The following is a 22,612-nucleotide window of genomic DNA, read 5'->3' on the forward strand; positions in this document are numbered from 1 at the left end:
GGGCTACAGGATCCATATTCATTTCCAGCTGCTAGTGTTGCACAAAAAACTAACATGATTTCTAAAAAAAATCAAGGTTATCTGGTCTCTCAAATTCCTATCCACTTACTAGTACATTTGTTTCAATATTTGCTCTGGTATTGCACTGTGAAAGCAGTCTCTGATGGTAAAATCCATTATCAAATGGAAATGAATAAATGAAACATGTGGGGGGGGGGGGAGTAGACCCAAAAGAATGCAATCAGCATGCCAGGTCAAATGACTACAGATTCTGTTTTCATAAGTCAGTATCTGCTGAGTCAAGACGTTTGCTCACAATCTGCCATAGAAATTGTAGGTTGAAAGAGATTTCTAAAACTGAAATCCTCTACACACTTATGTGGGACTCAGTCCCAGTGGACTCAATGGGGCTTCCTTCTGTGTAGATACAAATAAGTTTGCCCTCTAAGTAGATCTTTGATTTACAGTAGGCTTGGCAAAATAGCTGCCAAAGAAACTATTTTCATTGTTAAATCTCACAAACCCTCTTCCAGGAATCTTGCACATAGCGTGGCTGTTGGACATTTCTGAGCTATCAGAATGTGATATCTTGGTTATAGCACTGTCACGGACAAAGCTAACTGAAAGCCAGACAAAATGACAGCTGGACCATTTCTCCTTTGCAATGCAAATCCAGTGCAGAATGGGATTAGTGTATATGAAAAAATACCCTATCTGTTGAAGGAAGAACTCTACCCAGCATTGTTTAGATGAGACAAATATTTAAAGAACTTTTTTGCCTTTTTTTTAAGTGAATGTTTGCTCACTTGGGAAACCACAACATAGCTCTTAGTTTGCAGTCCTCTGCAAATGGATTTGGATGCAAGGTCTCCTGAATGCATTTAGCATTAAAACATGTGGTCTTAATGCAGTAGAGCAGTGGTTCCCAAACTGTGGGTCAGGACCCACTGGTAGGTTGTGACCTGATTTTTGATTAGTCCTGTAGCAGCTGAGCAGAGCCTCCAAATAAAACGCAGGTGATGGAAGATAACTATTTGCCTCAAACCCTTTCCAAAAATCAGAATTGCCCTTCAAAGAGCTCCTGAAGTTTGCAAGCATGTACAAATATAGGGAGATAAATGTTGGAGCATCTTTTTTTCTTGTTATTATTACATGTAAATAAGTAAAAATGTTATTTTTTCTAGATTTTTTTTAAAGTCTTGTAAACCTAGGTGGGTCTTAATAGAGTGTGATTATAAAAAGTGGGTCCTGATGCTAAAAGGTTTGGGAACCACTGCAGTGGACTACACTAATACATCTGTAGAGTACAGTAATACATCTGAATGGTAATTATGAGCCATTGCCACATAGAGCTGCATTCATAAGAAACAGCACATGAAAATGATGGCATAAAAATATTACATGAAATCAGAGCACGGTCATCTCAAGTCATAGTGGCCCTGATCCTATGCCGTTGGTCATTTTAGCTTACAATCTGCCACTATGAAAGGTAAAGTCCTCGTCATCATTTGGTAGAGTGATATAAATGGCCAAGCTACTGGAGGAAGTGAATGCTCACTCCAAGGTTATTTGGGTTACAATCTTATCCACACTTTCCTGGGAGTAAGCCCACTGGGAAGCCCCCACCCTTGAATGCAGTGGGACTTACTTCTGAGTAAACATGCATAGGATTGCACTGTTGGTCAACTGTTTGAGCTCCCTTTCTAAAGTGAGGTGAGGAATCATGCAATAGACTGCAGACAAGTGGATATGATCATATAAGAACACCTCAGTTCCCAATTCTGTATATTGCAAAAGATGAACTATACAACATGAACCCTTAGACAGGAATCATATTTTGAGGTCCAAAACATATCAAATTATACTTTGCCATCTTACTAGATCAGGGGTGCTCAAACTTTCAACTTTAGGGATGCTGGACCTTTAACAAGTGTATAGAAGAGAGAATTGCAGCAGGTGCAACTTGTCATCCCACAGATGACAAGCTGCACCTGCTGAAATTCTCTCTTCTATACACTTGTTAAAGGTCCAGCATCCCTAAAGTTGAAAGTTTGAGCACCCCTGTACTAGATGGTGCACATTAAAACAAATAAATTCCTATATAAATTCTCCCTCATTCCCTCTGTGACGAGGAAACTGTCTTCCCTGATTAATACATGCAGGGGCTCAAAGTTCAGGATTCAAGGGGGAAATGAACTGGAGGCAGAGAGCAGTGCTTCAGTCTCCATTGAGATGCATGGTCTAAACTAGGGTTCTCCAAACTTTTTGGCCAGAGGGCTGCATCGAATATCTGGCATGGTGTGGAGGGCTGGAAAAAAAAGTTTAAATATAAAATTTAAATAAATAAATTAGAGATGGAACTTAGATGAGTGAATAAATGAATGAATGGGCTCATTCATTCAACCTCTCTGGCCCTCAGAACACCCTCCAGACACAATCAGAGCACAGTTCTGGTCATGTTCAGTTGAGTGGGCCAGTGGCTTTCAGGAGACAAGAGGTTGGCCATGGGCCGGAAAGAGGCTTGCTGCGGGCCGCATCTGGCCCCTGGGCCGGGGTTTGGAGACCCCTGGTCTAGACTCTAGAACTTGTTTGCTGGGGATTTAAAATTATCTGTGAGAAGAGGCAAGCAGGTTTTGATAACTGCTATACATTTCATCCACTAAATAATCAACTATGGAGTCATAACAGAAACTTCTAACATGTAAAAATTGGATGTACCTATAAATAATTCACCCACTCCCCCTTCAAAAAGGCAATATCAAACCATATCCGTTCCTCATGATTTCTGGGGTGGTGGTGGTGGTGGTGTTTGTTTGTTTGTTTGTTACGTTTCTAATTGGACCCAAGGTTATTCAGCTACTTAGTTTAGGCTCAATCAAACTCGGGAAAGCCTGGGGGTGGGAGACAAAGCAGGAGTTTTCAAATACCTAAAAAGTTGTTTTGGAAGATAAAACACCAGCTGTTCAGTATGGCCACCGATGGATAGGCCAAAAGCTTTGGCATAGAGTTACAAGGAAGACAACTGTGTCTAATTATTAGGACATTCTTTTTCAGTGACTTTGCAACAGAGGTTCAACTTAAGTAATATAACTGGTTGGAGAAATAGCATTCTCTAAGATGAAAATAGCAATTCAGTACTTACACAATATTTTAAAATGGTGTTTGTTTTTTTAAGATCTGATGAATACTGTAATAATACATTCTTGTAATCAGCTCTCAAAATGAAATTCTGTACATCGAAAACCAAAATAAATTTAAAGCAGCTATATTAACTGCCTGATTCCATCCCTCATCAATGCTGCTGGAACTCACATTCTGGCAGTGCAGCCCAGTCTGTGGCATCACAAAATGCAATGCACTGTCTTGCGCTGCTGGGCACTGCTGCAAACAGAGTGGCCATGTAAGAGCGGCTTGTCTTGCCCCCCCCCCCACCACCACCCACATTGGTGCAGGGGGTAGACAGTGGGCAGAGAGAGGGAGTAAAGGGGGAAGGATCAGAGCAGGATCAGGACCACCAGGAAGTGTCAGAGTGGACAGGGGCAGTTATAGGAGACAAAGGCTATATGCTATGAGGCACCCCCTTGCCGGCCTTGGCATGCCCCCTTGGGTTCACTTGGACTTGCTCCAGCCTGAGCTGGCACAAATTCAAGTAGACCCATAAGGCAACAGGGATTTATTTGGTGGTAACAAAAGTTCCCCTACTCTGAGGAGGCCTGATTGCCACCTCACCATAGGATGTAGCACACACTTCAATGGTGCTGCTGCCATTGGTGCAAGTGGCAGGGGACAGGACTGGGACGCAAGATAGGAATTAACACTGTTCTTGCATTTGTAGTCATTAGTAATTGGTCATTATAATTTCAACATCAATACCGTACAATACAAAGTTCAAATGTGGTATTTGCAGCAGAGCCTTTTTGTGGTGGGTGAAGGCTCTGAGCATTTAACACATATAAAAAATCAACAGGTGAACCATTTGCTGGTCTATAAAAATGGTAAATTTACCTATAGAATCCTACATCTTTTGCAAACAAAAGAGGATATACTTACAGAGTATAGTTAGGGCATACTTACAGAGATTATAATGTTAAAATATGAAACAATTCCATCTCACATAACATCTCAATGTGACCCCATTTCTAAGAGAGCTATCATTCTTCTTTCAACAAGAAGATATTATTTTTGGCAGTTCTACCTGTTTTGTAAGTTTGGTCTGTACTTTTAGAATGTTTGCCCTTTTAACTGAAAAGGAACAAAACTTGCTTAATTTCTTAGCATTGTAAAATCACTTTCACTATAAAGATGTGGACAAAAGTTCACTCATGCCTAAAAGTATGAAAACTAAACATATTTAAAAAAAAAAAAAACACAAGTATTTTTCTAATTGATCAAATCATTTCCAGTGCCAAATGGAGACAAAGCTGGGTATTTGTCAAGGGTATTTGATCCTCCACCAGTGCTACCATTCTCATTGGAGAATGAAGTGCCCAAGAGACACTCTACCCATTTCCAGTTAAGTGGGCCCACTGAGGGTGTCTGGCTCGAGGACATCCCAAAGCTGGATCAAAACCTTAATCATGCTGAATTAACACTCTGTATGAAGACAATATATAGTTTCATATCCTAGTTTACAGGATATGTAACTTTCAAAACCAGCAAATGAGCAATATGAACATCAGGTCAACCTGTATTTGACTATTTTGGTCTCCCCCAACTCTCACCCCTCAATGAATTATTTTGTTTTAAAACATCACCTGTTCTCTTTCCCTCTTTGTCCCCCTCCCTCCCCCTCTGTGTATATGTGTGTATTGTCAAATGTTTTTAAAAATTAATAAATGTAAAACACTGCTTGAATGACTCCATCTGGTATAGTGCTGAACAAGGAGTGTGAGCCAGGAGCTTCTATTTTATATTTTACCTCAGTGGCAAACTAAATGGCCCTACACTCTTCCCTCAGCCTTCAGGCCCTCTCCTCAGTATGGGGACAGTTATGCAGCCTTTACCTTTCAGGGCTGCTGTTGTGAGGGTTGCTATGTCAAACACTTTGACATGTGCTATTGAAATACTTATTAATTGTCGTTATTGTTATTGTACCCCCTGGGGGCTGGGGTATAAGAATAGGCCCTCAGTTTGGCTGTACTTGTCATAAAAGGCGACTAAACAGCCACCGGGTAGATGGGACTCGTCAGCCTGGGAAGGCAGCTCATCTGAGAGAAGGAAAACTCTGATCCCAAACCTCCACTGCCTTGTGGCTACATCCAGTTATGGAAAAGGCTTCAGGAGTCAACCTCAAGGCAAAACCCGGAGCCAGAGTCTCTGAGGCAGTTCATGGCTGAACACAGTCACGCTCTGGCAACTCCTGCGACGCCGCTGGAACCAACCGTATTGGCCTCTGCCTTTCCATTGGACCATTTCAGCGATGTGGAGAGGGGGAATTTGCTGCATGGGTAACAGCCAATCCTCCATACCTACTTTACCCAGGCTTCACGCACTGGAGAGGACACTCTGTTCCAGAACCACCATTCAGAGCGTGACACCATAGTCTTCCGAGACTGAAGGATGCCAACAACATTGTTGTTGTATCTTAATGAACATTAAAGGACAGGCATGGGTTAAAGATGCCGGCGGTTTATATTCCACGTTGTTGCTTAATGAAACCCTGTCGTGGCACAGGTTGTAAAACAGGCAAGTATGATTTGTGTTCTCTTAGCTGGCAGGAGGAGAGAAAATGCTTTGGGCAGTTAACAGTTAATCTATGGCATGCCAAATGTGCGTATTGCAACAAAGAATTGGCAGCTGCAGAAGGAAAAAAGCTTGTGCTCCGCCGTTCAGACTTGTCAGTCAACTCATGCCAGTATGCTGGACGGCTGCCTCCCCAGCACACCCTCATTACATGTGTCTGTCTGAGTCGTCTTGCTGGTCTGTTCAGTGAAGCTCCGAAGTCGGGAATTCTGCCTCCTTTCCTCTGTGGAATTAGATCATAACCCATCCTGAAGCGTCTGTTCTGTAACTCTCCTCCTCCTCACAGGAGCCTATGTGTATCTCCTTGTAGCTTTCACAGCCTCTCTGTGTGTGTTTGATTTCTAGAATGGAAGAAGCCGAACTGCTGAAGGAAAGATTTCAGGCTATAACAGTAAGTGCTCGCAGTAATTATATATCTATGTTTAAAAATCCTTTCCAAAGCTGCTTCGAGGGATGTTGGAACTTATCCCTGCGCTGCCTGGAATCCTTTGTTCCTGTGCTTACTTGGTTTGGTTCAGTCAGTGACCAACTTTGGATGTTCACCATAATTCTGAGGGTGAATTGCATTTTCTGCATGCACATGAGTTGACAGGTTCCAGGCGCTGAAGGCAGCAGACATCATGCTATGCTTTATATCGCACATCCACAAGGCTGTCACAAAGACCGAGTGGCTCAGTGACAATGCTTGTATGCAACTGAAGGACACTGGGTCAAAAAACAAGGAAAGAGAGCTGAAATGAAAGCAGTTCCCCCACATGAAGTGAAGGGACAAAGTTACCAGGGTGGCAGAACCTTTGCTGGTTGAATATTGGTTTATTGTTGATGTGAAAAAGCGGAAGCAAAGAGAGGCTAATCAGTGAGATGCAAATCAGTTCACCTCACAGTCAGGATATTCATAAAGAACATAGTGTACGCCGAGCATTGAAGGGAGGCTACCTCAAAAGAGGGAGGAGGTGAGTGCAATGATGGGGGGTGGGAAGCAAACAATAAATGTTAACTCCAACTCCCTGCTGCCCTGAGGTAACCCTTACGCTGTTGTGGCATGGAAAGGTATAGCCAGTGGACCAGTTTGTTTAAGTAAGAGGAGGGCTTCGCTTCTGTTAAAGACAGATCTACAATTGGCTGTTGTGTCAAGATGCAGTGATCAGGATTCTTCTAAGGTTAGACATGTCAGAAAAGCCTGAAAAGTCTTCTTTCCACTGGATTTAGTTCATGTGTCTTCCCACTGCTCTCAATGTGTCCCAGATGTAGTTAACCAAGGGATGGAAATTGGAAAATCTCAAAGTTAAGGAGTAACCACTTTCAGTCCCTTGTTCCAGACTTTCTTTTGTCCAACCATGCATAGCCAGCAAGACGTCCTGTGAACTGATGTCATTACTAGACCCCATGGCCAGACTTGTAAATACAGACACTCAGTGGCCTGTGGTGAATAACAATCTACATGTGACAAGACAGGAAACCTTTGTTCACTGGAAGAGAGCTGGATCCTTTTTTGTGGCCATCACCTTGCCACAACTGAACCACATAAGAATGTGTGATCAAGTGGGCTGATAAAATATGTATAGGCTAATCATTTTGTGGGCATATGAAAGGCTGCCAGGGTCCCTCTTAATATTGACCTACAAAAAACATAGAAGTATATTCATATCCGTGGCAAGGTAGAGGAAAAACACTGCTTTTCTTACCTTACTAATGTTGCTACATGTTTGGCTTTTTTTCTTTTTATAAAAAAAAATATTTTCAATAAAAGGATTTTGTTTCCTCATAAAGCACATTTTATAATCTGCTATTATTTATATAGCATGATCCGTTTGCATGATTCATTATTTTTATTACCATTGTTATGTCTATTGTATAATTCATATTGTTAATATGAACATTTATACACTGCTTTTCAACCAAAACAAGTTCTTGAAGTGATTTGCATGGAAAAAAATAAAATGAGATGAGATGAAAACTTTGCAAAGCACAAGAGAACAAGTCCCTGCCCCAAGAGGCTTACAATCTAAACTTTGACACAGCAGAGAACAAGACAGAAAGGGATGGAGGAAAAGTTAAGCTTGGGAGAAATAGGCATTCGTTCCATATGCGTATATGGTAGAGTAGGGGGACTACAGGGCTGTGTCAAAAGCTTCACAGGAAAGTTGAATTTTGAGGAGGGATCTCAGAAAGTTAGGAAGGTTACATTGCATGGGTGTTCTAAGAGACAGTTTCTCATGAAGGATTGTTTGCAATATGGAGGGGGGAGAGACATGTTCAAGCACCCTAGAAAGAGTAGAGAAAGTAGGTTTGAAGAAGTTTGTCCAGATTTCTTGTTCTCCATTTTACTGGAGACAACAGTCTGGCCTGTTGATCTTGGATGGTTCCTTATTATTACAGTTGCAGAGAAAATACTGTGTTACTAAACCCTTAAGTGGGTGTTTTGGAGGCCGTTATTTCATATGTGCCAGTTAGCTGCTTTTGAAGGATTACTTCCTGCATGGTCTTTTAGTGATAAGAAATGTGAGTTCATCAATTAACTGGTGAACGTTAGAACTTACCACTGCTTTTGTGTACAAAAGATGTTTTAAAAAGGGATAGAGAGAAGGCAAGAAGGAACCATTTTTCTGTGATCAAAGGCATAGATTGCATGAACAAAGTACTGGTTCTAACCTTGGCAATCTCTCAATTTTTAAAAGGGATTCATTAAGCAAATGATGATGGGAAAGACCCCTATCTGTGGCTGTAGAGTGCCCCTGATGTTCAGAGCAGACAATACTGAATTAGATGAACCAATGGTGTGATTCAATATTGGTAGGTTTGTGTGTCTAAGGGCGCAATCCTATCCTATGCTGGAACAAGCAAACCAACCAGTGCGGGATAGGGGCCCAAAGTGGCTTAGTCAGAGGTAAGGGGAAACTTTTTCCCTTACCTCCAGGTAAGGCACTCTGACCCCTATGGGACTCCTCAGACTTGCGCCACGTCCTGAGGTGGCACAAGTCCTTGGAGAGCGGAGCAGCTTGAAGCTGCTTTGAGCTCCCCAGGAATGGGGGATGGGATCCAGCATACCTGCCCTTTCCCAGCCCAGCCTCCCATTCCCCACCCACCTGCCGCCGGGGCCACCCACCTGCCGCCGGGGCCACCCACCACCCGCCCTCTCCCGCCCCAGAACGCCTCCTCCCCACCTCCTCCCCACCCACCCCAGAGTCTTGCATTGGCCTAACTGAGCTATCGCAAGTCTAGGTGCCTCCATCAGTGTGGAGGCTTGCGTCAGCCTCTGCAGACTGGCACGCCTCTGCATGCCGGCCTTCCCAACTCCTGAGGAAGCGCAAACGTGCCTTGTGGCATGTTTGCGACCCTCCTGGGTTGGCACAAGGGACTTCTGCAAGCACAAGAGTGCCTCTGGATTGTGCCCTTTGGCATTTCCTACAAGGAGTTTTGGCTCCATAATATTCTTGCTGAAAGTGAGCATCTTGGTTTTGAGTTCAGCTTAGCTTTGAACTTAGCCTAAATTGAAAGCAACTGACATACATTGAAAGAGGTTGTGATAGAGTCTTACCTGTTAGTTCCTTCCTCTGATAAGGTGCATATCTAGACTAAGTTTTGAATTAATCATGGGTTGGACTGTTCTTGATAAGAAAGATTGACACTTCTTTTTATGTTAGCTTTCTAAGTTTCCTATGGGCACAACCCACATCCATTTAGAGCCACATGAGTTTTTTCTAGTGACTTTTAACAAAAGGTGAATTGTTGCCTTCTACCCAACTCTTAAAAACATTAATAATTGTCCCACTGGTTTCAGAGCCATTAGTTATTTGATTTTCCTCTGTAAACTGCTTTGTGAACTTTTTGTTGAAAAGCGGGATATAAATACAGTTAATAATAATAATTCAGTGGAACTTGTCTTCAAATAGTTGTGTCTGTGTTGCAGTTAGGTTAGCCATTCACAGTGCTGATTGGCTGGCGCTTCTGGCAATTAGGAAGTTACATACTCACCTTCCCCACCCCCCTTGACCCTTGAGCAGTTTTTCAATTTTAAAGAAAACTTATTTGGTTTCTTTTATTTATCTTTATATAAATCTGAACTCCCTCCCTGCCATGCACCTGGGCCAGCAGAAACTCTCCTGGCCACTAAATGAGGTGCCACTGTCCATCTCTGGTGGCAGCCTGGAAGTGCGCGGCAACACACCCAACAGAACAGCATTTGCAACACCATAGAACATGTTCCACTCTCAGAGCATTATTTCCAGCAGCAGACCTTGCCCATAGGATTGGGCTGTTTATTCAGCTGGATTATTTCAAGGCTGTTTATATAGTAGCGTTAGGAAGAAAATTGTGAAGTTCAGGGATTGGCAGGATGTTCTTGAAAACCGAACTGGCCCATGCTGCTACAGTGGTACCTTAGCAAATCAACTTTAAAAATAGAACTTAGATGAAGAACACCACTGGTACACATTATCTCAAATGTGTCAGCTGTTTGCTTCAGTCAGTCAAAGAAGCAAAAGCAGAAGAAAGGATAAGCGTTGTAGGGATGGGTGTTACACAGATTTGCCAAATGGTTTATATCCAAAACGTAACTTTATGGCATCCACCGCCTCACCCAAACTTCCGAGCAGACTCCAGAAGTGCAAATCGTTGTGGGGTCAATAGTGAGGCAGTGACATCACCATCAGGTGCCTGAGCTGGGAGGGGCACTGCCAGCAATCCTGCCAGTAACCCAGCTGCCAGCAATCCTGCCATAACTGGCTCAACAGAGTGATCAAAAGGCAGGGTGAGAGAGAGAGAGCGCGCGAGGGAGGGAGGGAGATGAGAGCAGGGAAAGAGAGACAAAGGGGAGGAGAAAGACTGGGAGGAATGAACAAGCAAAAGAGGCAAGCAAATGAAGGGAAAAGGAAGAGATGACAGGAGGAAAAGAGGTGGGAGGAAAAGTCCAGGGAAGGAGGGAAAGAACATAAGAAGAGCCCCACTGGATCAGGCCAAAAGCCCATCTAGTCCAACTTTCTGTATCTCACAGTGGCCCACCAAACACCCCAGGGAGCACACAAGACAACAAGACACAACCTGCATCCTGCTGCCGTCCTTTGCATCTGTCAATCTGAGGTAGCCTACCTCTAAAACCAGGAGATTGCACGTACCTACCATGACTTGTAACCCATGATGAATGTTTCCTCCAGAAATTTGTCTAATTCCCTCTTAAAGGCATCTAGGCAAGATGCTATCACTACTTCTCGTGGCAAGGAGTTCCACAGACTAATAACACGCTGGGTAAAGAAATATTTTCTTTTGTCTGTCTCCCAACGCTTGGTTTTAGTGGATGTCCCCTGGTTCTAGTGTTATTTGAGGGGGAAAAGAGTGTCTTTCTATCCACTCTATCCATCCCCTGAATAATTTTGTATGTCTCAGTCATGTCCCCCCTCAGGTGCCTCTTTTCTAGATTGAAAAGCCCCAAATGCTGTAGCCTTTCTTCATAAGGTGCCCAGCCCCCAGCCCAGTAATCATTTTGGTTGTTCTCTTCTGCACCTTTTCCATTTCCACTATATCTTTTTTGAGATGTGGCAACCAGAACTGGACACAATACTCCAGGTGTGCCCTTACCATTGATTTGTACAACTGCATTATAATATTAGCCATCTTATTCTCAATATCTTTTCTAATGATCCTAAGCATGGAATTAGCCTTCTTCACTGCCGCCACGCATTGGGTCGACACTTTCATTGAGCTGTCCACCAGTACCCCAAGATCTCTCTCCTGATCTGTCACAGACAGCTCAGAACCCATTAACCTATATGTAAAGTTTTGATTCTTTGCCCCAGTGTGCATGACCTTACATTTACTTACATTGAAATGCACCTGCCTTTTTGCTGCCCAGTCTCCCAGTTTGGAGAGATCCTTCTGGAGCTCTTCACAATCTCTTCTGGTCTTCACCACTTAGAAAAGTTTGGTGGCATCCCCAAACTGGGCCACCTCACTGCTTAGCCCTGTCTCCAGGTCATTTATGAACAGGTTGAAAAGCACCAGTTCCAGGACAGATCCTTGGGGCACATTGCTTTTCACCTCCCTCCAGTGTGAAAATTGTCCATTGACCCCCACTCTCTGTTTCCTGGTCCTCAACCAGTTCCTAATCCATGAGAGAATCTGCCCTCTAATTCCCTGACGGTCAAGTTTCCTCAGGAGCCCCTTGAAGGGGCAGGCAGGTGAAATTGCAGAGAGAGAAGAGAGGGTGGCGGGGGGGGGGGGTTGGAGGCAACACATGTCAAGCAGGAGAAAGGCAAGAAAGGAAGGGGTCAATAGAGAACTGCACTGGGCTGCCAGACAGTGACTAACCCTGACTGGCAAGGGTCTCCTAGGCCACTCAGGTTTCCTGTGGCTGGGGAGAAGGGAAAAGGCCCAAGGGAATTTCAGGGCATCCAGGGCTGATTATCCCCAGAAGGCTTTCCAGGTCAGCACTCCCAGGCATACACAGCTTACTCCATCTGAGAAGGATCGAAGTAAAGGGAGAAGGATGCCAGCACCTCCCAGAAAAGGTCTCAGCACACTGTAAGGGAAGTGAGGAAGTCTTCTGATGGCAAAAACTGCCAATCAAGAATTCTTTAGCAGCATCTCCCCTGATGTGCATTACCATATTTGGGGGGCCCATTGTCCTCCCCATGCCTCAGATGACCCACTCCAATCCCTGTGATATGGAGCTGCCCCCTTGGAATGAACTGCTGGGGCAGGAATGACCATAAACATATCTTTGTATTACATGATGATTGCATCAGGTACTGCTGGAAAAGCTAATTTGACTGATAGGACCTTTTCTGAGAGGAAGATTCCTCAACATGTGTAGAAGGCAATGTGAAAAGAACCCAATCCTTAAATGAATTAAGGACAGCTGCAAAGTATAAAAGGAGCATCTTGCATATCTAACTGCCCAGTCCAATCCCCCACCATTGATACCTATGCAGCCATGCTAACAGAGTGCATGCTGGATCCAATGGTGGTGGGAGACTATCAGAGAGCCAGCAGGAGGTAAGTAAAAATAGTTTTTATTTACCCTCTGGTAGGCTGCTAAATTGCTTATGGGTCTCCTTGGACCTATGCCAGCCATTTTGCTGGCTTAAAGCTAAGGAGAGAAAAGGGGCAGTGTGGCCTGGGAAAGAGGGGGTTGGATCTGTTATATCCTGATGCCACGGAAATTCATGCCTCCCTGCCCCTTGCCCTCTCCCTCCACACCCACAACATGCCTCCATTGTAAACTTAACCACGCTGGCAGAGTCTTCAGGAGCTGCTGCTGTGCATGCTCAATGGCAACCTGCCTTTTGTGCCATTGTAAACGGCCTTGCAATGTTGGAATGCTAATTCTGGCAGCACAGAGCCCTCTTAGGTCTGGAGCCTAAGACATTAATATTATGCACTGCATGTAATCCTTCATTTATTCTTTTCCTGACCCTGTATCAAGCACCTGACAAAAGGAAAGAACTAAAAGGCTGTCAGAAGAAAATCTCATTGTATTCAGTGAGGCTTATTCCCAGGAAAGTGTTATAGGATTGCAGCCATGGGGCCCAATCCTATCCAACTTTCCAGCACCGGTGTAGCTGCAGTGCAACCCCAGGGTAAAGGAATAAATGTTCCCATGCCTTGAGGAGGCCTATGTGACTGCCTCCCCACTACAGGATGGAACACGCACCCCATTGGCACAGCTGCACCAGCACTGGAAAATTGGATAGGATTTGGCCCTTAATATTTTATCTTCCCAAGGAATTTTGGTTCTGGATGAGTGGTTAAAGGTTGAAGATCTAACATCCTCACCCTCAATTAAATGGTTAATTCCCTGAATTCTTTGTGGGAAACCATGTTATACTGAACACAGTTTTGTTGCTTCTTACTGGGAGAAAAGCCATAATAATTAAAGTGGTATAAAACAGCTCTGTGTTTGTAGTGTAGAGATACCCAAAGACTTTCATTTTGTTATCTTACTCTGGCCTAAGTGGTTTGTTCCTCTTTCCAACAAGCAGGAAAGGCCAGGCAATTTTTTTCCAGCAGTCTTAGCTACTCAACTTGTAAAATCTAACACCTTTTTGCTTCCTTCAAAAAGACTTAATGATGACTTTCTGAGTCAGAGACAGACCACTTTTTTTTCCTTTCCATTTCTTGCCATCAACACTCTCATTGTATTTAGCAGCTCAGTAGGTGATACTAATGAGCTTTAAGTTTCTCACTTTCCCCAAGTTATAGATTTCTCTGCTTCCCATGGCAGTGAGTAATTGGGGAATCAATTGCAGTTTTGTGAGAATATATGCTTCCCTAAGGCAGATATCTACAGTACATGTGAATGACATAAATGAAGAGATGGTGCTTCTCACTTTGCTTCTCACTTCACTTTGAACTACCATGAATGCTTTCGTACAAACATCTCCTTCCTCTGTTTTTGGTGTAAGAAGTTGTTTTATGCAACTTTCTCATTGCATAGTTACAACTGAGGCATTTGTTAATTCAGTTTGTGGCAGCTGCTTTGGGTTGTGTGTTGCCCTCCACTACACAACCCATGGTGCGCCAGGTGTAAAGTCAAGTATCATACCAAGCTCCCACCTTTTTATTTTTTTATTTTTTATTTTTTGTGGTTTAAAAGAAATTTACTGTATTCTCATCTTTGTAATCTTTTCAGGACAAGAGGAAACTGCAAGAAGGAATCACTCAGAAAAGACTTCAAGTGGAAGAAGAAAAACTAAAACATCAACACTTGAAGGTAATGTTCTCCCAGAAAGGCTCAAATCTCTCCCTCCAGGTTGCTGTTGTTATAATTCATTACATCAAACTGAAAGATCGCAAGATCAAGAGCATTAAAGCTTAATCCGTACTACCTGTACATCACTTGTTTTCTGGCTGGTGAATCTGTTTCAGACTCCATTGAACAGCATTGGACTGTAGGGGTTATGGAAGTTCTGTCTGTGGTGTCAAATCTATGATGGCCTGTTCACATGTGATATACATTCATGTGCGGAATAGCCTATAAACATGTCGTATATTAAAAAAATACACCCCTTGTTACAAACATTTTTCATTTATAAACCCAAGCCTTTATCATTTATTTATTAAATTCTGACTTTACGGGTGTGTTTTAAGTGTTACCACCCAGACAACAATTGACTTGTGTTGAGAACTGAATATTTCAAAGGTAGCATATACACACTTCTGTTATTCAATCATCTTGTTTGAAGTGTTAAATGAGGTCATGGTCAGAAATAATTATTAACTAAGGGCGCAATCCTAACCCCTTATGTCAGTACTTTCCCGCACTGGCTTAGCTGTGCCAATGGGACGTGTGCTGCATCCTGCAGTTGGGTGTCACTCATGGAGTCCTCCTCAAAGTAAGAGAATATTTGTTCCCTTACCTCAGAGCTGCATTGCCCTTATGTCAGTGCTGGAAAACACTGACAAAAGGGGTTAGGATTTTGCCTTAATTCTATTCTTTACTGTTACAGTCTTTGATCGGCATATAAAGATCTATACAATCCAACATATACATCCATCCATACATGCAAGCCATCTTAAAATTATTAACTAAAAATATGGCTGCATTTTTTTTCCCAACAGGGCATGTTTACTTTTGAATTGGCAGTGTGCATTACACACTCCAGCAATGGGATTCAAAAGCATCTCTGATTGCAGTGCAAAAATTCTCAGGCAGCAGCTTATTCTCTCTGGCAAGCCTTCTGTCAATTAAGCTAATGGGCCTAAGTAAAAAGATGTTCTGATCCTGCTATCCACGCATCGAAGAAGCGTTCGTAGCTTTTGCACTGCTGTCAAACCTGCCAAGTTCCTCCTTGGTACAGAATCCAAATTACTGACAGATTAAATGACCAGCATCACATGAATGGGAGAGGAAAAAAATGCCTCCATGGGTTCTCAGGCTTGACTTTGCAAGGACAGCTTGACATTCCATGTCATATTAAAACCGAAGCAAAATAGAAGCCCACAATTTTCATCCATTGAACACAGTGAAAATCATATTGTCATAAAACTCTCAATTCAAATCGTGCTTTACCATCTCCCTAGAGCAAGTGAAAGTGCCCAATTGTCAAGGTCAGTTACAAAATTCAAGAACTGCAGAAGTCACAGAGATCAAGGCCTCTAAGAGGAATTTTATCAGGGGGTACAACATTTCATTTGGGCCCTTTACAGGAGAACTAAGTTTCTTTTGGGCCCCTTTTGGGGGCTACAAAGTTTCTTTTGGGCTCTTTCCCTTCTCCATTGGATCATTATTTCATACTATCATAATTTCCAGGAATTGAATTACAATATATAAAACTATGTAGGTTTCCACAAAATGTCAATGTTAGGCTTCACACAATATATGCAAATAATTTCTGAGATCCCAGGAAATTTCTGGCTTCCCTCCTTTGGCTCCCAGGATCCCTTATTGACCCCGGGCCTAGGCACAATGTACCCCCTGCAACCCCCTCTTCTGGGCCCTGGTGAGATCCAAAAATGTAGGATTCCAGGAAATTTTTGGGCCTTCTCCTTTGGCTCCTGGGCCCCCTTTTTTGACCCTGGGCCTGGGTACAATTAACCCCCTGTACCCCCCCTCTCATGGGCCCTGACAGAGATTATCTTCTGATTGTTCCCCCCCCCCATTGGAAATTTATTGTAAGAGTCAAAGGGTTGATGCTGGTAGTAAGCCCATTCCGACCACCACATCCACCTAAGACACAAGTGTTTTTATTTATTTATTTAGCATATGGCATATAGTACATGGACGTATTTATCAGTTAGACTAGATCAAATGTCATTGTCCAGTTGATGCAGCCATTCAAGGACAGAGTTACATTCATAGAAAAAGTCAGACCATGGGCCAGTATACGCCCAGTATACAAGTGTTTAAACCCGCTTACTAGGGAGTAAGTCCCACTGACTTCGCACTGTGCAAGTGAATCTGAATTGTTTGCCTTTTCCAGCATATGTGTACTTCCTCACATTTCATTGCATCACTTCCTCTTAGAAACTGCAGTTATATTAATTTCAAAATATAAGCAGAAAAGTCATCTCATTACCAACATAATCTAATTACACAAATAGCACTATGCATAGACAGGATGACAGCTCTGTATGTTTTTAATGTATCTCGTCTCCTAATGTATCACTATTGAAGTGGGTTCTTATGTTGTCATTCCCATCCCATTTTACCCAATCCAACGATGAAAATTATTACTATTATTGTGGATGATGATTAAACAAATTATTATTATGTAAGAATTTACTTTCCATTGCACTGCTTTAGGAAAATGTAATTAAAGAGGCAGGCAGCTACATATGAGAGAGGCATAATCAGACAATGGTGAATCACTGTATGAAGCAGACTTTTAGTCACAGCTCCTCCCCATAACAACAACAAAAAAGGTCAAATTAACCCCTGGTTCCACATTGCAAAGCTGGAAATACTGATGTGGCTTGGGATCTCCCACTGACAGTAAAGCATATCTTCCAGCTAGGTTCCTGTGTTCCACTTTGAAGATTAATCTCCAAGCACATGAAACTATGCTTGCTTTCCCAGAATACATCCCATAATGTCCATAATGAATGCAGCATTAATTTAGCTGGCATAGAATACAGTTCAGCCTACTTTAATGGCAAATCCTACTTCTTAAATCCTTTGCAGTCACAAAGAGGACTATAGGTGTTGGAAATTAGAGATATAGGCAGGGGCAGCCCATTCATGAGGGCAACTGAAGAGGTTCCTTCAGGTAGCAGATTTGTTGGGCACCCAAGTCACTTTTCCTTCCATAGCAGTTTTCAGACAATCCTGTCCATTTTGGGAGGTGTAACAGGAGAGGTAGGATGACCAAAACATTTACTGAGATATGGGACTTTAGAGAAGATTATAGCAGGGAAAAGACAAAATAGGCAATATCTATATTCACATTTAACACACTGAAGGCCCACAAGAAGTCCCAATTGATTATTCTTCTATTTCAGCTTATACTACTGAAGAGTCTCAAATGTTAATGCTAATTCTTTCCAAATGGTTCAAGGCCTAATTAACCAATTGCCCATAGGTATCCTTCTCAAGAAGGGGTAGCAGGGGAAGAGTATAGGTCATTGGTACATCACATACTTTGCACAAAGAAAGTCCCAGGTTTGATCCTTAGTATTTCCAGTTGAAAAAATTCTACATCATATACAAGTCATAAGAAGCTCTAGCCTCTCTACTGCTTATTGTCTGTCCTACTTCTCAGGGCAGATCTTACAGGTAGCCACACTGCATTCCGCATCTCTCTCCTTTATTTTTAAAGGATTTCTGTCTTCAGCATTTTTTAGCTTAAGGGTCACACATTCGCACCAAATCATCGTAGTTATTGTGAAAAAAATAAGTACCATACTGCTTAAAGGTACAGCTGGACTGTATGGAAAGGGTAAGTAACTTTCATCCACAGTTTCCAATATAAGAAATGGAGATAACAATGACTGTTCTGTGGGACGAACAGGAGAAAAATTAGAAACCACTTTTGCACACTATTTAATTACAGTGATCAGCAGGTTTTGTCAAACCATAATTTAATGAAATCATTTTCATAGCTTACTTCCTGGGGAGGCTATTGGCTAAGCCTCTGCTTGCTGCTATGATGGTGTCCACATTTAGCATGCTTTTTGTCCTTCTGTGGCCTCCCTAGAGATACTCTGAATAATTCAACATGCTGCTGCTTTGTTGATGAATTCTCAAATCTCCATCCACGCTCATTTCTTTCTCCAGTACCTCAGCCAAGTTAGGCACCTGGTCTTTCCCCTTGCTTCAGATGATACTCACCCCTGAACTATCATTAAATTTTTAAGGTTCATGTTTTAACAACATGGCCAAAGAGCCTGGAATTTCATAGCTGACCAGAACATAGTGAAACAGCTCCCTCGTTTTATACTGTTCCAGAGCAACTTATATGATCCAAATGAGCCTGGGGCCTGCAAGCATTGCAGGTCATTAATGCTAATAAAGTCTCATGTGTCAGCAACTATAATAATCATTATAATTATATAAATATTCTTAATAATAATAATCCTTATCTTTCAATTTGGAAAGATTTCCCTCTTCTCTCTCAATAATTCTGCTTTACATATTAATTCAGCCATTTCACTATCCAGTATACTTAATCTTTCCTATTCTACAAGTGAGTCCATTTTATTATTACATTAATAAAAATAATTTTTATAGTGCTTTTGGTGCACTAAGGTTCCAAGATAAACTTCCAGATCCATAACTGTGGAGCAGTACTCACTTGGCTGTTTCCCGCTTCAGAACACTTATCTTGGGCTGCAATCCTGTGCACACTTACCTGGGAGTAAACCTCATTACTTCTGGGTAGACATGTATAGGATTGGGCTATTACAGATGCAAAATTGAGGCTATTTTGAGGCAACATATTACCTGCTAAAAACCAATGAGATATAGCGTGCTGAACCTGGGGCAGGGAGAACTGGGTTCAGATTCATGCTCAATCATGAAGACCATTCAGTGTCCTTGGCAATGCCACCACCTCTCACCCTAAGCTACCTTGCAGCGTTATTTTGAGTGACAATAAAATGGGTGGGAAATCACACAAGCCATCCTGATTAGAGGGGTCAGTTGTATTTCTAGATGCAAACAAAACCTTTGAGAAGGTAGAACACTTGTATGTTAGATATGCTTGAAAGGCATTGGTCAGATTTCAAGGGACATGGGCTGAAAGAGGAAGCTGCCACCCAACATCCCTTTTAAAGTCTACAAGGTGGGGGTGAGGCAGCATTTGACCCCTTGCCTTTGGAGCCCAGAGTCAGCCATGCCTGGCCTGATTTCGCATATTTAAAATCAGATCCCTAGAGGGCTCTTGTAAAGATAAATAATGTGCAGATTATGAAGCAACAGGGGTGCTATTACAATTATTATGAAAATGTTTGGAGGACTTGCAATACATTTCACTGATTCTTTGATGTCATCTTGTGCCTTTCTTGTAATCATGGATAAAACGCTTATAACTCATCAAGTGTCATCCCATAAAGGTCAAGGGTACTTTACCCTTTGAGACTGTTGCTACTGGGACATCAGTAAAAGAACCTATTTTAAATCCTGAAATGGATCCTTGATCTCTACTCTTTACGTGTTCCTTCTATTTTATATAAAGCACCACGGCTGTATGTTAAGCCTCAAGCAAGATTTTCTTCAGATAATGGAATGCCTGGCTACCCAGGAAGTATTATGGGAATTCTTTGCTTCTGGCAAGGTCACAGGACTGTGCGCATCCCAAGCATGCATGGGGCCTTGATGACAGAGGTTCATGCTCCTGCCTCAATACCAGGGATCTGGTGGAATGTAAACCGCAAGAGGCAAATGCAGCATTCCATCATTCAAACCATTCTGAAAGTCTTAACACATAGCACTGTTTGTAGCCCCCTATTCTGTGCACTATACCACATGCTAATGTGGCATTGAAGAAATTTCTGTATCAGACAGATATCTGCAGACAAGCAAAGGCTGCACTCAGTCAGAATCATGATTTCAAAACTGGAACAAAATTTATGTATCTGCCCAAAGAGCAATTTGAACTGGTCCGGTACTGGTATGGCATAAGCACATATATAGGATGCTTCTAATTCAGGTGGTTTCCAAAATGTAAGGCTGTTCACTTCTTTGCAAAGAGTCCAATCTAAGAGCTATTTCACACATCCATATTCATTACTTGATGCTGATGTCAACAGGTAATGACCCGCAAGTGTGAATAAGGAATGGCAGATTAATCACCAGACTTTAGAATGAAAAGGAGTAGGGTAACCAACATAACAGAATTTTTCTTGAGTACCCCATGACAGGTGCTTGTGTAGTCCCAAATCCCCCAGTTTGGAAAACATAATGTCATGTTAGGTGAGTTGTCTAGGAACCTTGGGGTCCTTTCTGGCTAGGCACCTAACTACTGTTTGCAAAGGAGATTCTGCAGAAATAGAAAAGCTTGTCATCAAGGAATAGTCGTTTAGGCAAGTATTTTCCTCCTCCAGCTATCCCATTATTTGCTGGAATATGGCCCTGAGATCAGCAGGTCCTTATTCTAAGTGCAAAAGCAAAAATGCAAGAGAAGCAGAAACTGTAGGAATGTTTTTTGAGAAATATTTCTAACAGATATAATTACAGGACCGTTTATTCTGGTTTTTACCTTGGGGGGGAGGAGGAGTACAAGACCCCAAACTCCTTGTGGAAGATTTTTCAAGTCAACCTTTATTAGGCATAAAGCCTTGTAGAAGATGTTCTGACACATTAACAGCATAGCACTTTATCAAAATGTGCATTCTAGTGAATCTTCCACAAGCTACTTTCCACAAGCTTTCCACAAGCTACTTTCCACAATCTTCCACAAGCTACTTTTTATAACAGCACCCTTTCCCATTTGCTTGTGGGCTTAGGAGGCACTCAGTCATGATCCAGCTTCCTTAATGGTAGTTCTCTTAATGGTAGTTCTTCCTTAATGGTAGTTCTTAATGGTAGTTCTTCCTTAATGGTAGTTATCAGACAGGTAAATGATGGCTTTTAACAAACTTCTCCGTTATTCACAACAAAACCTAGAGCAGGGGTGTCAAAAATAAGGCCCAGAGGCCAGATGCGGCCCCGGAAGCTTTTTATCCGGCCCTCAGGCTCTCAGATGCTGAGGTGTTACAGCTGAAATGGCAGCCCACATGAAAATTGGGCTTTCCCAAATCTTGAAATATGATCAAGATTTGCGTACTTTCTCTTCTGTCATTTGCAGTTGAATGAATGAATGAATAAACCTTTAGTAGGCATAGACATTTGCAGTTAATGAGTTTCTATATGAGAACAGGGTCTGATTTCTGGCCATTAGCTGCTTAATGATGTCACTTTCTGCTTAATGACATCACTTCCAGCCCTCAGCTGGAGCCCTGAATGCTAACTTCAGCCCTCTGTATGGAACGAGTTTGACACCCCTGTTCTAGAGCATTGCTGGCTGCAGAGAGATTAGGTAGAAACAGGAAGTAAGGTATTATCAGGTCTTTGAGGGCTGGCAGCTTGCTCTGAATGACACTTTTTCTCCTCTTTTGCCTTTTTCTCCAGTAGAAGGGTAGCAAAGGTATAATCTACCTTTGGGCTCTGCCCTTTCACTGCCAGACTCTGTCCTGGTACTAGATTTCCTCGTATCCATTTTTCAAAGGTTGGCAGTGTTGTGATTTTGGCTACAACCAGCCTGGCAAACATAACATGCTTGAATGGTAATCACATATCACAGTATATCATAGCTATTGGCTAAGCTCACTCAATCCAATCTCTCAGAATCCTGCACTGCGTTCCTTAATATCTACTCACTGGAGGAAAAGGGGTAGTGGCAGTACCAGGTCAAGCTGCAATTTCTTCATAAATACAGATTTAGGGCGCAGTCCTGATTTGGGCTTGGGCCGGTGCAAGTCCCTTGCGCCAGCCCAGGAGGGTCACAAAGGTGGCATAAGGCACGTTTGCACCTCCTTGAGAGTTGGCTAGGCTGGCATGCAGAGGCAAGCCGGCCTGCAGAGCCTGGAACAAGCCTCCACACCGATGGAGGCACCAAGCCTTGCACCAGCCCGACTCTGAGGTACCTACCACCAGAGCCTACCACCAGCAAGGCTCTGAGGGGGCGGGGAGGGGGCGGGGAGGGAGGCAGTGGGTGATCCTGGGGGCAGACAGGGAGCGGGATGCAGGGCTATGCCAGATCCAAACCCCTCTTCCCGGGGAGATTAGAGCAACTTCAAGCCGCTCCTCTCTCCGTGGACTTGCGCCACCTCAAGAGACCCATAGGGGAAAGGGCGCCTTGCCCAGAAAAGTTTCCCCTTGCCTCTGGCTGAGCTGCTTTTGGCCCTTATTCTTTGCTGGATACAGTGCAAGCCTCCTGGCTTGCCTGTTCCAGTGCAG

General features: G+C 42.8%; 1 protein-coding gene across 2 annotated transcripts in view; it reads left to right on the plus strand.

Moving 5' to 3' along the window:
- Positions 1-22,612, plus strand: part of PALMD (palmdelphin) — a 71,313-nt gene that overhangs the window by 33,422 nt on the left and 15,279 nt on the right. Inside the window, exons 2-3 of one of the 2 annotated variants that reach the window (XM_066623374.1) lie at positions 6,088-6,133; positions 14,369-14,449. In XM_066623374.1, the coding sequence (XP_066479471.1) occupies positions 6,089-6,133; positions 14,369-14,449 (126 nt within the window). In that variant the 5' untranslated portion in view covers position 6,088. Of the gene's footprint in view, positions 1-6,087; positions 6,134-6,621; positions 6,696-14,368; positions 14,450-22,612 lie in introns of those variants that run through there. The other variant, XM_066623375.1, reaches the window with a different exon arrangement.

Source organism: Tiliqua scincoides, chromosome 4 (genome assembly GCF_035046505.1).
Source record: "Tiliqua scincoides isolate rTilSci1 chromosome 4, rTilSci1.hap2, whole genome shotgun sequence".
Lineage (NCBI taxonomy): Eukaryota > Metazoa > Chordata > Lepidosauria > Squamata > Scincidae > Tiliqua > Tiliqua scincoides.